At 45.3% G+C, this 13,931-nt stretch overlaps 1 protein-coding gene across 4 annotated transcripts in view; it reads right to left on the bottom strand.

Annotated features, from left to right (window-relative positions):
* Positions 1-7,619: 7,619 nt before the first annotated feature.
* INSR (insulin receptor) overlaps positions 7,620-13,931 on the bottom strand; it is a 131,433-nt gene continuing 125,121 nt past the window's right edge. For all 4 annotated transcript variants that reach the window (XM_032627103.1, XM_032627101.1, XM_032627100.1 and 1 more), the window contains one exon: positions 7,620-12,602. In XM_032627103.1, coding sequence (XP_032482994.1) covers positions 12,248-12,602 — 355 coding nt within the window. In that variant the 3' untranslated portion in view covers positions 7,620-12,247. The remainder of the gene's footprint in view (positions 12,603-13,931) is intronic.

The following is a 13,931-nucleotide window of genomic DNA, read 5'->3' on the forward strand; positions in this document are numbered from 1 at the left end:
TGCCGTGCAGCGAGCAGTACGAGCTTGGACTCGGTAACACAAGAAATGAGCCAGGGGAATAACTACCCCACCCTCCCTCTCCCCACTCTCCACCCTTCCAGGTCTCCACCTTGACAATGAAGAGCAATGTTACTGTCAGAACCCACTGAAGCCAGAGGGCAAGGGTGCCTGTTGCAGTCCCCATAGGTCGGCCTTTGTGGGCAGAGAACATGGTGAAATAGCATGGAGAGTGGTCCTGGGGAGGGACAAACAGAAGCCATCAGCTTAGCATTTGATCCAAATCCAAACTCCCTTCTTGATAAACAAACAGTGAATAAAATAGGAATTTGCACTACTTCCCCAATGTGATAGAAAAGCATATAAATTCACACTTCAATCACCAGGCATTGTGCTAAGGGCTTTCAGGTATTAACTCATTTAACCCTCTCACCATCCCTATAAGGAAGATATCATTATCCCTGTTTTCAGCCATCATGCGCTGCTCAGATCTCCCTTTTTGAGAACCTGTCATGAGGGTACAATAAATTGACCACCTCCAGCTGCTGCACCTTCAGACTTGCTTCAGGGTTCACACCAAAGCCACGTTGTCCCTGGTCTGCTCCCAACTAATACCTGAGCCTGATGGATGGGAGGACCAGAGCCAGGTCATTTCTGCCCAATGCAGGACCCCTCTGACAGGCACTCTTTGCCCTGGGGCACCCCATTGTCCTTACACTTTCTCAGCACTGCGCTGAGAGCTCCTTTGCCCATTTATCCACACATCTGGGTCTGTTTTGGTGTCTGCTTTTCAGAGAACCTGAGTTATGATGCGATTTTTCAGATGAGGAAACTGAGACAGGGAGGCACAGAGGGATTAAATGACTTGCCCAAGGTCACGCAGCTCCTAAGAGATTAAAAATCTGACAATCTCACTCCAGGATCAGTACTCTTAAGCATTCTGCTACGAGAGACAGAGAGAGAAAGAGAGAGAGAAACAGAAGAGAAGCAAAACATCTGAAAGGATCCTTATCATCATGATTTTGTAATCTCTCTAGCCCATTTGAATTAGAATTTTCTGCTACTTTGATCCATTTTTCCAAAGGCTAAAAACAAAAACACCTGTAGAACACCCTTCTTTTTAATTCCCAAATATGCCCTGAAGATGGCAGTGTTTCACCACTCTAAACCCACAGACCAAAATGTTTCTAGAACCAAGGGTAGTAACCAGTGAGGCAATACTTTGTTTTGTAAACTGCAGATACTGATTGTAGAGTACACATTGGTTAACTAATCCAGAAAGAAGTTTCTTTTTCTTTCAGCATATGTATCAACTAATCAGAGGACCCAAACCCAAAATAGCAACAAAGTAAAAGCAAGAAATGGGAATGCTCTCTATAGTCATCAGTATGAGAGATGTTAATTCACATTTGTTTTGGTAACAGGTGGTCCCCATGGACATGAGGTGACAAAAGAAACTGGGATCCTAGTATGGTGTCAAACAGCCTGGTTACAATGTATGAGAAGCATCTACATTTCAGGCTCATTTCTTTGTTCACAACCCAGATAACAGAGCAAAAACAGTTAATGATTGCAGTGAACTGTCTGTTGGCGCTGGCCAGCAGAATCATCTTTTCATCTCTTTGTGGCTTCAAGCTCTTGTTAAAATGCCTCCCCTGATGACTAACTAAAATGCCTCGCCTGATGACCATCCTCTGAAACCCACCATCACCAATTAGACATTTAAGTCAATTAGTGCTTGATTTCTCTCATCCTCCCATTAAGAACCATAAATCGATCTTCTAGAATCCAACTACAAAATGATTCACTCAGAACAAGGGAAGTTTCTTAAACATGATAGCCATGACATTTGTGAAAATCATGATCACTTGCCCAACAGTCACTGTTTCTGTGGTCATCTTATTTAAAACGGAAACCCCTCAGCCCCCCTGTGACGGACCGAATGTCTGTGTCCCCCCAGAATTCATATGTTGAAGCCCTAACCCCCAGTGTGGCTGTATTTGGAGATGGTGCTTCTAAGGAAGTAATTAAAGTTAAATGAACTCAGCAGGGGCCAAATCCAGTAGGATTTGTTTCCTTATAAGAGGAGACACCAGATAGCTCACTCTCTTTCCCACTGAAAGGCCATGTGAGGATGCAACAAGAAAGCAGCCGTCTGCAAGCCAGAAAGAAAGCTCTCCCCAGGATCTGAATCAGCCAGCATCTGGATCTGGGACCTTCAGCCTCCAACACTGTGAGAAAAAAGATTTCTGTGGTTTAAACCACCCAGTCTGTGGTATTTTGTTACGGCAGCCCTAGCAAACTAATACACTCCATACCCACTTTCTCTGTATTTTCCTCCTAGAACAGATCACTTCTAACATACTGTATATAACTTTCTTATTTCTGTTTTCATAGTCAGAAATGTACAACCTGAGATGCCTACGATTGAAAAGAAAAATAAAAGCTGAAAACAAATGAGACCAATATCCAGCTTAAGAAATTATAAACAGAACAACACAATAAACAAGTAGAATGAGGGCAATAATAAAGACGACAAAGCAAAAAATTTAAAACAAAGATACAGGGAGGGATAAATTAGGAGTTTGGGATTAACATATACACACCACTATATATAAAATAGGTAGACAACAAGGACCTACTGTATAGCACAGTGGACTATATATATATATATATATATTTTTTTTTTTTTTTTGCGATTCACGGGCCTCTCACTGTTGTGGCCTCTCCCATCGCGGAGCACAGGCTCCGGATGCACAGGCTCAGTGGCCATGGCTCACGGGCCCAGCCGCTCCGTGGCACGTGGGATCTTCCCGGACCGGGGTACGAACCCGTGTCCCCTGCATCGACAGGCGGACTCTCAACCACTGCGCCACCAGGGAAGCCCCTCAATATTTTTTAATAACCTATAAAGGGGTGGGGGTGGGTGAAATGAGTGAAGGGGGTCAAAAGGTACAGACTTATAGCTATAAAATAAATAATTCCTGGGGATGTAATGTACAGCATGGTGATACAGTTAATGATACTCTTGTATATTTGAACGTTGCTAAGACAGGAGATCTTAAAAGTCCTCATCACGAGAAAAAAAAATGTAACAATGTATGGTGACAGATGTTAACTAAATTTATCGTGGTGATAATTTCATAGTATATATAAACAAAGACTGACACATGAGGATGCCTTCTGCCAGGAGCATCTTGACAATATCAACGCTGGTGATGAGTATTAGCTAACACTTAGCAAGGACCCTCTATGCCCCATACACAAAATAACTCTTAATCTACACGATACCTCGAATCGGGTAACTCTGCTATTGTATTAGTTTTCTACTTTTTTTCTCATGAAAAATTTAAAAAATTTTTATTGAAATAGAGTTGATTTACAATGTTGTGTCAGTTTCAGGTGTACAGCAAAGTAATTCAGATAGATAGATAATAGATAGATAGATTCTTTTTAGACTCTTTTTCACTATAGGTTCTTAGAAGATATTGAGTATATTTCCCTGTGCTATACAGTAGGTCCTTGTTGGTTATCTATTTTATATAGAATAGTATGTATCTATGTATACACACTAGGAGTTAATCCCAAACTCCTAATTTGTATTAGTTTTCTATTGCTGTGTAACAAATTTAACAACTTGAAACAACACACACATTTATTGTTACACAATTTCTGTGGACCAGGCAGGAGTCTGGGCACCCCTTAGCTAGGTTTCATTGTCTCTCAAAACTGCAATCAAGGTGTCCACCAGGCTGCATCTTCATACGGAGGCTCGACTGGGGAAGAATAGGCTCCCAGGTGCATTCAGACTGTTGGTAGAGTTCATTACCTCCAGGTTTGGGGACAGATGACACCAGCTTTGTACCAGCTATTCGTTGGAGGCCACTCTAAGGTCCTGGGGCTGCCACAGTTCCTTACAAGTAGTCCTTTTCATAGCCTTTTCAAGGCCACCAGTAAAATCTCTCTCTCCGACTTGCTAAGATTGGACTCATACAATGTTCCATAAACATGAGAGAGACATCTCATCATTTTTCCCACAGTTAGTTAGTCATATATCCTGCCCATCCTCAGTGGGAGGAGATTATACAAACTGTGGATACCAGAAAGTGGGACTTATTGATCAGAGGTCACCTTAAAGTGTGTCCATCACAGCTATAATCCCCAACGTGACAGGACACAGAAAAGGGGTGTCCTGGTGATGCTCCTTCAACTCTCTGAGGCTGGGGTCCCCCATCTGTGGAACACAGAGTTGTCCTGAGCATTCCACCATGGGCGGTTCATGCAATGACACCACACACCATGGTACTCGTTCCCTGAGGCTTGAAAGTGTGTATTTATCAATGATAAAAATGTTCTTAAGGCCTTTTCAGTCTTATACAATTTAATCTCACAACAACCCTACGGAGTGGAGGTTCTATGATGACCTCCTTTTAAAACATGAGGAAACTGGGGCTGAGAGAGGTAGAATGAGTTGTCTAAGATCACCTGGTGAAAAAACCAGGCAATTCACAGATCTCTAAGTTTAAAGACTTGTGGTGAACCAGTTCATACCCCTGTGATACCCTTAACCATGGGAACCCTTCCTTTCCCTTCCTCTACAGGTTACTGTTCAGCATTCTGTAATTTCCAGGACCTCCAGGGAGGTGTTATGTCAGAAATCTCACAAGGGTATCTCTTTGTCTCTCCCAATGCTGGAATGCCACGTTTACCCATAGGTGTATCAAACGCCTAGTGTGAGACAGAGTAACTTGCTCTGTGACCTTTGGGAGTTCACTCTCCCTCTCTGTTTCAATTCCTGAATCTGCCAATGAGAAGAAGCTCCTTGAGGTCCCAACATCTCTGGTTGTGGTAGACTGGGTTCTCTGAGAAAAAGACTCTGAGATCTTTCAGCCTGCCATCATCTGACAGATGGGTGAACCAACTCAAATCATCACCCAGCCAAGCCATCAGCTGACCCAAGAGATCACACACGGCAGCCTGGACTAAAAGAACTGCTTGGCTGGCTCATGGAGTCGTGATAAATAATCACTGTTGCTTGTTTTAAGTCACTAAGTATTGGAGTATTTGTTACACAGCAATAGACAGAGGTTTACATGGAGGACATTTGTCTGGGATAACTTGGGATCAACATAAGTAAGGGAAGTAAGTCTGAATGAGGGAAAGATTCAACTTCAAAGCAGCTGCAACCAGCACCTTACCTGATCCCCTGCGGAGCATTAAAATGGTGGTGATTCATCCCAGTTGTCCCACATTGTATTAGTTTACCAGAGCTGCTGTAACAAAGCTCCACAGACCGGGGGACTTAACAGACATTTATTCTCTCACAGTTCTGGAGGCTGGAAGTCCGAGATCAAGGTGTCTGCAGGGTTGGTCCCTTCTGAGGGCTGCGAGAGGGAATTTGTTCCTTGCTTCTCTCCTAGCTTGTGACTTTTTGCTGGCAATCTTTAGCATTCCTTGGCTTGCAGACCCATTACCCCAATCTCTGCCTTCATTTTCACATGGTGTTCTCCCCGTGTGCATGTCTGTGTCCAGATTTCCCCCTTTCATAAGGACGCCACTAATATCAGATTAGGGGCCCAGCCCGCTCCAGGTCCACCTCACCTTAACCAAATTAATTACATCTGCAGTGTAATTTCCCAATAAGGTCACATTCTTTTTTTTAATTAATTTTTACTGGAGTATAGTTTCTTTACAATGTTGTGTTAGTTTCTACTGTACAGCAAAGTGAATCAGCTATACATATACATATACATGTATCCCCTCTTCTTTGGATTTCCTTCCCATTTAGGTCACACAGTGCATTAAGTATAGTTCCCTGTGCTATACAGTAGGTTCCCATCAGTTGTCTATTTTATACATAGTATCAGTAGTGTATATGTGTCAATCCCAATCTCCCAGTTCCTCCCACCTCTTTCTCCCTTGGTATCCATACATTTGTTCTCTACGTCTGTGTCTCTATTTCTGCTTTGTAGATAAGATCGTCATTCTGAGGTACTAGAGACTAGGACTTAAATGTATCTTTTTTGTGGGGTGGGGGGAGCAATTGAACCCATAACATGCATTTAGGCACAGGGGTCAGGCATTTGTACCCCTGGCCGGTTGTTAGATGTGGCTGCCCCTAGGGAGGGGACATAACCTTGGACCAAGCAGCTCCCTTAAGCTGAGGAAAGTTCCGGCAAAAAGGACTCGGTTGTGAGCCCCCAGCAGACAACCTTCCTGGTAGCTGGAAGAGTGAGCCCCTGGGTTCCAAAGAGGTGGCATGGGTGGTACAGCATGGCATCAACTCCTGTGAGTCTCTGATTATAACGAGGACCTCCTATTGAAGATTCTGGGTGAGTCACCTTGAGGACCCAATCCCAGGCAGAACAGTCAGCTTCATGGGGCGGGGGGCAGGGTGAAACCATGACCCAGGGGTTTGGGTCACCAGCAGTCAAGGAGGTTGGAGATCAACAGCTAGAATACTTGGATCTCATCACATCTCAGAGTCTAGACCACCCGCCAACCCTGTTATTCCTGATAAGAGTATCACTTCTCTCTTCTGTTGAGTACTTCAGAGATACCAAAGCTTCCATGTGCTTCCTTTTGCTTGTATACTAAGCTGGTGACAACTGTCTCATCTGTCATGCTGCTCACACTTGAGTCGGAGCCAGGGCCAGGGCCCCAGGGACCCTAAGCTGCATTGTCATCACTTGGCCACAAGTTTGAGGAGTCTGCATGGCCCACCTGGGCAAAGAGACCACCCACCCACCTGCACACCTGAGGCTGAAGCATCCTTGAGATTCTTTCCCGAGGAGGAAAGCATTTTCCCTTTTCCACAAGGCTTCTATTGAATTTCACAAGCCCAGGGAGGCACAATTCAGGCTACCACCTAGCAGTGGCATCAATTTTTTGGAGGATGGGGAACCTGGAGGGATATGGGGGTGTGGGAAGGACACCCTGGAGGGAGCATGGAGGATAAACGTTACCTCACTTTATCCTCACTATGGTCATATGACGGAAGGTCTCTCATCCTCAATCATAGAAGGGTAAAGTGAGACATGTGGGCAATTGTTGCAGGATTGACTCAGTTCATTCAGGCTTCCCCCACCTCCCCGAATGTAAACCCTCAGGCAGTCCTCCACTCCCCCCATGCTGACTCTGGGGTCATCTACATGACTTCCTCTGGGCAACGGGACAGTAGCAAACACTGCACTGACCACTCACCCTGGGGAGCAGGTCCATGTTCCCAGGATGACATATACAACACCTTAGCATCTAAGTCTCCAGCATGGTGCCATGGAGCAGTGTCTTGGGGGTCCCCTTGTATTCTTGTAGTCAACTGCTTAGTATCTGGATCCTGGGGAGGTCTGGGGTCCTTGAGGTAGCAGTAACTTACCAAATAGTATAGAAATAGTTCAATATTTAAAGCATTGGTTCAGCTCTACAGGTATGTGTCAGTGGATCATCAGCCCTGCTGCTAACAATATTTAACCTCCTGCTTCACTGTTATGAAGAACCTGGAGGTTTGTTCCCTCTCAAAACAGATACCCACAACATCCCGGGAGATTTCCCTTCACCCACCCCATAGTCACAACCCCACCCAGTTCATAGGTCCTCGCTTGGACACCACACAGAAACAAGAGTATTCTCAGATAATTTATTCTGAATTTTCATATAAACAGGTAATTATCCCATAGTTTACATGCAGAGCAATTTTGATATTCCAAGAAACAAACAAACAAAAAAAAGGCAAATTCTGTACATGGTGCCACTTGGCTCTTGTAAGGAAAACATTGAAAAAATAAGAATTGATCTCTTGGTGGGTTTTGCGTCTCCGAGTTGGTTTCTGCATAAGCCGAGGCACATTCGATCCTGCGTGGCTGACGTTGGATGGGAGGTGTCTGCCACTCACACGCAGGGCCTGGGACCCCCAGGCCCACAAGGTAGAGAGTAAATAAGCCATTCCTGAATGTGTGTGTGGACACACACGCTTTGGGTTGGGGGAGGCAGTTCCTTTCTTCTCAAATGGGACCAAGAGCCCCAGATCCCTGGTCTGAGTTTGAACAAGGATTTTTAGGGCCCACATCCAGATTAAAACGTGGCTGGAGGCTAGTTCTGGACCTTGACTGGTATGAGAAGTTGATAGTGAGCTCAAAAAGTCATTGTTTCCCTCTGTTTCTGGGAGACCCCCTAAGGAAACATTCACTTCCAGGCGCAGCCTCTGAATGTCCATTGCATTCTCTCATGTCTTTGAAAGAACAAATGCCCATCTGTTCTTTCTCTCCAACCTCAACTCTGGTATAAATCAATATTCTGAAGAACATTCCAGAAGATTTTCCGAAGGGACACCATTCTACAGGTATCATTTATATACAATCAGCATGTCCATGTTCCCCACTCCCAACAAAACCATCATTTCTGAATCGCCTATGGTGCCAAGTGGCATCCGAACCTCAAACTTCCACCCACCACAAAGTAGGAAAAGATTGTCGTTTGGGGGACTCCAGCACATCCCATCATGTACCCAGATGGCGAGCATGGGTTCCTGCCCACTGACCAATGTTATGACGGCTACAAATAAACACCTCCCAACCCAACAAGCACATTTCATGGCAGACCATCCACTCTGGTTGGAGAGAGTGGAAGATCTGTCCATCAGTTAGAGGCAGTCTCCAATGGTCTCGGCGTTGTTGGTGCAGATCTTTGCACCAATTCCCACATTTTCTTTCAGTTGTGCTCAACGTCTATCCAGAGAACCAGCAGCATTTCTTGCTTCTTACTAGCTTAAAAGGACAGAAAATCACCCAGAACAGCTCCCAGTATACAAACATTTCCAGACGTGTGTTTGACATCACTGGTCCAGAGAGAAACAACTATGTGGATTTTGCCACATAAATAAAAAGGGGTTTTAGAATACTGAGACACCTTTCAAAACAAACAACAAAAAGTGTCATCCAAAGCTGGCTTTGTTGCTTTTTTTGTAACCCATCACTACAATCCTCCAGGACATCCATTTCTAGGACAAAAGTTCTGTTGTGACAGAGTCAACATTATCTGATGCAAAAGGAGGCTGTGACCCAAGCCTGCTTCCTCTTTCACTGCAGCAGCAGAGACAGCTAAATGAAGTTAGGGAACTCCAGTTTACAAAGGGCGGGCCCAGCACTCTACAGTACCTCTCCAGGGAAAGTGGAAGAAAGGAGACTCTGCAGGGGTGGTGCCTATAGGTATGGGAAGGGCAGCGAGGTTTGGTGAGTATGACACCACCCCTGCTGGCCCTGCCCAGACTTACACACGGGTTATCAAAGTGCCCCAAGGTCAAACACTATCAGCTTGAGGTCAACTGAACCAAAATACAGGGGGTCCAAGGTTTTGTTGCTAAAAGATGTGTTCAGCATCTTGGTGGGTTTGGGGTTGAGATTTCTCAACATGCTCCCTTCCCACTCAGAAAATAAAGGGACTCTGCATTGGGTGTTTGTGTGTGAGGTGCCCATGACAGTGGTTTTTTCCACCCCCAACCCCCGAAAAAAGCATCTCAATCTGAAAGGAGTGGAAATAAACCTAGGTGCTCACACCAGGGGGATGCCATGGGACAATGGGGATGCTGGCTCTGTACCAAAGCCTGTCTTTGCCCCAACAGGGGAACTTCCCTTACCAAAGAAGGGTAACTCAGGACTGGATGCCCCCCATACATCAGATACATCGTGATGGCCTGAAACTTGGTTCATTTCAAGGGCCACGGTATCAATGGATGGAGGATCAAAAAAAAAAAAAAAAAGGAAGATTAAATTCAGAGGAGCGTATTATCAGCCAGAAGAAGGATCTATGCTCACGTGAAAGCCATACTTCAGCCCAACTCCCTCCCTCAAAATTCTTACTGGTCCCTGGCATTCAGAATCAGCTGATACAACTTTTCCCTGATTCAGATCGGATCCAGGAAGAATTCTGAAGTCTCAAAGATGTCCATTATTGAATCACATCCTAACAATACACTGAGGTAGATTGTGCTGGGAAAAACAAAAAATCTTTACCCCACATTCACCTGTTTATTTTTCTTTGAAAAAAAAATTTACATGCACTCCATTTCTTATGAAAGTGATATTTTACAGTGATTTTTATATATTAAAATAAATAATTTTCCCCTAATATAAGAAAACCTTTCTGAATTAGAAAAATGTGAAAATTGCTGCTAGTGTAGTATACGGCCACTACAAATTTACTACGAAAAGAACAAAATACCTAGATCTACGTGTTTTGTCTTTTTAATTTACGTACAGACCCTCTTTTATGTACAAAATAAATTTGGCGAAAATAATTTCTGTGCTCCTTGTACCCAATCACTGAGGCTCCCCAGAAATATTTTGACATGCTGTCATTTCTCAAATCATATAAATAAGATAGCCAGAGGCCACTAGGATGTGTGTCTACCTGTGTTCTTCATCAAGAATTGAGAAGGTTCGGAGGTCACCATGGCATCTCTATCCTGTTCTTAAGCCCACAACGCTTTAAGAGGAGAAGAGAAGAAGGAAGCAATCAAAAACTTGTGAGAAAATGCACTCAAGGGATAACCCGTGAGTGATGATTTGGATGAACCAAAGTGATGAGTTCACCGTGTTCCTTATTTGAGCAGCTGTCGTTCTTTCCCCAAAGGGAAGCGACTGTGGCATCACGCTCCTTCGCAAGTTCTTGGTAGCGTGAAGGTCCTTAGCGGTTTCTCCTCCGGACTGTACTCTCTTAGGGACTGCAAGATCGTGAAGTACCTGAGAACTCAGCTCGGGCCCCACACCTGGCCCAGCTGAGGTCACTGGGCGCAAAGCAGCTTCTGGGAAGTCAGCTCTGAGGACAGACGGATGCCCTGAGGGCGGAGGGGACCAACAGGCACGTCTTCATATGGCTAGTGTTCTCAAAGTCCACCTGTGCTGTCCCACTTTGGGATGTGATGGTGCTGTGTTTGCACAATCCCTGTAGGACGTGCGCACACAGCCGAGGAAGCTCCAGAGGTACGTACAGGGAACCAGAAGATCCAAGGGCCACAAGTGTGTTCGAAGGCAGGGCTCAGCTTACCAGAAACCAAACTATCCATCAAACACCATCACCCACATGCTCAGTGTGGCCTGATCACGACGTCCAGAAGGGTTAGCAGCTAACGTGGCTTTAGTCCCAGAAAAATGGATGCCTTGAAGACCAAGGAGAGAGGCCATTGGTGCCTGGGTCCCCCTCCCCACACACAGGCAGACAGACCCCCATGCCCTACCCGCCCCCCCGGGAAATGGTCAATAACTTATGAGGCTGATGCTGGAGATTTTTTTTTTAAATTAAATATGTTACAAATATATTCTCAAAACTCTTCATCATCTCAGTTCTTTTTTTTTTTTTTTTTATGTCCTGGCTTTGTTTGGTCTTGAAAAGATCCATTATCACTCCAAACCACTCCCATGGCTCCTGGAAAATATTTTTCACCAAAGTTAAGGGAGAGAAGACTCCTGAGGCTAAACTTGGGACTGAAGGAGACTCTTGAGGGCACAGTGTCCCAGTAGGTAAGAAGGAAGGGAGGTGGGGGGAGCAGATCAGGGGCTCACACACTCCAGAAGGGCAGAACCTTCATGGGCTGATCCCCAAAGCGGCCACTCAGCACGCATGATTTGCACACACACACACACGCACACACGAGTACACACGTGAGCCACACCCCAGGACTGCAAAACTATATCCCAAATACAAAAGCAGCAGCTATTGGTCAATTTGAGGAACTGATTTTGTGAAGGAAAAAAAAACATCCTTCTGGATGAAAAAAACTTTCCTGAAGCCCACTCTGCAAAGTTTGGAATTCTACTAGGACAGGATTTTGTTTTTTGTTTTTTTCTTTCTTTCTAACTTTTGTTCCACAAACAAGATTTATGTTTTACACTGTAGCTCAGACACCGGCAAAAAAAAAAAAAAAAAAAAAAACTTTGTAAAAACAGGTGCTTTCTTTCAATCTGCTAGGAAAAGAAAACAAAAAGTAACATCCGGGCTTGAAACCTTGGTGGTCCAAAAGGACAGCAGCCATGGAAACCCCTTTCCCATCTAGGTTCACAGTTAAGCTCTCAGATGACTAGTCAAATTGGCAATCAAACCAATGTGTTTTAAGTCAGAAGAGGAACAGAAATGGATAGTCATGATCTCTGAGCTCCATTTGACACTGTGGCTGAGTCGTGTGAAAATCCTGAGTTTTCTGAAGGCCTTCAAACCAGAGGAAAGCGAAGACAGGAACCATTCCCCCGAGCAGGGGCCGTTAGGAAGGATTAGACCGGGGCAGAGTCAGAATGCGTCCGTTTTTCTTGCCCCCGTTCATGTGGGTGTAGGGGATGTGTTCCTGATAGTTTCTCTTTAGCCCCAGTGCGGACCCTCCATCCCGGCCCCCGGCCTCCTCCCTCTGCACATGTGAGGACCGGTCCAGGGGGACACTCTCCATGTCCTCAAATTCCATCTCCAGCTCCTCGCTCTCGGGCACCTTGTTCTCCTCGCTGTGGAAGAAGGAAACTTCGGGAAAACTGGGGTGCAGCTCGTCCTTGAGCAGGTCGACAATTTCCAGGAAGGTCGGCCGCATCTTGGGGTTGAACTGCCAACACATGCGCATCAGGTCGGTGCTGCAGGACAGAGGGCACGTGGAGGGTGAGGCGCGCGCCGTCCCGCCAATCGGCCCCTCCCCACCCCTCGCCTGTGGCCCACACCCACGGGGACAAGTGCCGACACCGCGAAGGTGACAGTCAAGCAGAAACAGCGATTCTAGGGGCGCTGAAAGGTGGTTTTATAAAGAGCGTCAAGGGGGCTGTCTCCTCCCCAAACCAGATCCAGAAGGGCCTCTCCTGATGTTGCTACGTGCTGAAGACCATGGTTCACCGTTTTTTTTCTTTTAACTCTTTAATTTGTGTTATTTATTTATTTTTATGTCTTTGGCCACGCCACCCGGCTTGCAGGATCTTTGTTCCCCAACCGGGAATCGAACTCATGCCGCCTGCAGTGGAAGCGTGGAGTCCTAACCACTGGACCGCCAGGGAAGTCCCCATCATTTTTTAAAATATTGAAGTACGGTTGATTTACAATGATGTGTTAGTTTCAGGTGTACAGCAAAGTGATTCCGTTATATATATATATGTATATATATACACACACACACACACACACACACACACACACACACACACATATATATATTCTTTTTAAGATTATTTTCCCTTATAGATTATTACAAAATATTGAGTATAGTTCCCTGTGCTATACAGTAGGTCCTTGTTGTTTATCTATTTTATATATGGTAGTGTGTGTCTGTTAATCCCAAACTCCTAATTTATCCCTCCTCCCCCTTTCCCCTTTGGTAACTGTAAGTTTGTTTTCTATGTCTGTGGTTCTATTTTCTCTCGGTTCCTCACTCTATATGTACATCCCTGCACCTGATGAGGGCAGCTGGGTGGACTGACCCTAGAGGGCTAGTTCTGAGTGGCTGTCCTGCAGGCCCAGCCCCCGCTCTCTGGAGGGTGCGGGGTGGCGGGCGGGTGGAGACTATGACTTTACCTAGGACAGGCCCAGAGGGCTTGGGATTTCCATTTTACCTCGTCCTTTCCCCACTGTAACTTCTTCTAGGGCAGGGGTTGGCAAACTTCAGCCCTGGACCAAATATGGCCCCGAGTGTTTTTGTAAATAAAGTTTTATTGGCACGCAGCCACACCCATCCAATTATGCATCATCCACGGCTGCTTCCAGCTACACGGCAGAGAGCCACCCAGCCCACAAAGCTGAATATATTTACACTATGGCCCTTTAGAGGAAAAGTTTGCAGGTTCCCACCCTAGGGTCTACATGTAATTTCCCTGGTCCTGGAACTACACCTAGCTGCTAATTGGGTTGGCAAGGAAAGGTCCTTCATGAGGAGATGTTTAAAAATATTTTACTCAGAGTTTCTAAGTAACTCTGCTTCA

The sequence above is a fragment of the Phocoena sinus genome, chromosome 3 (assembly GCF_008692025.1).
Source record: "Phocoena sinus isolate mPhoSin1 chromosome 3, mPhoSin1.pri, whole genome shotgun sequence".
NCBI classification, from domain to species: Eukaryota; Metazoa; Chordata; class Mammalia; order Artiodactyla; family Phocoenidae; genus Phocoena; species Phocoena sinus.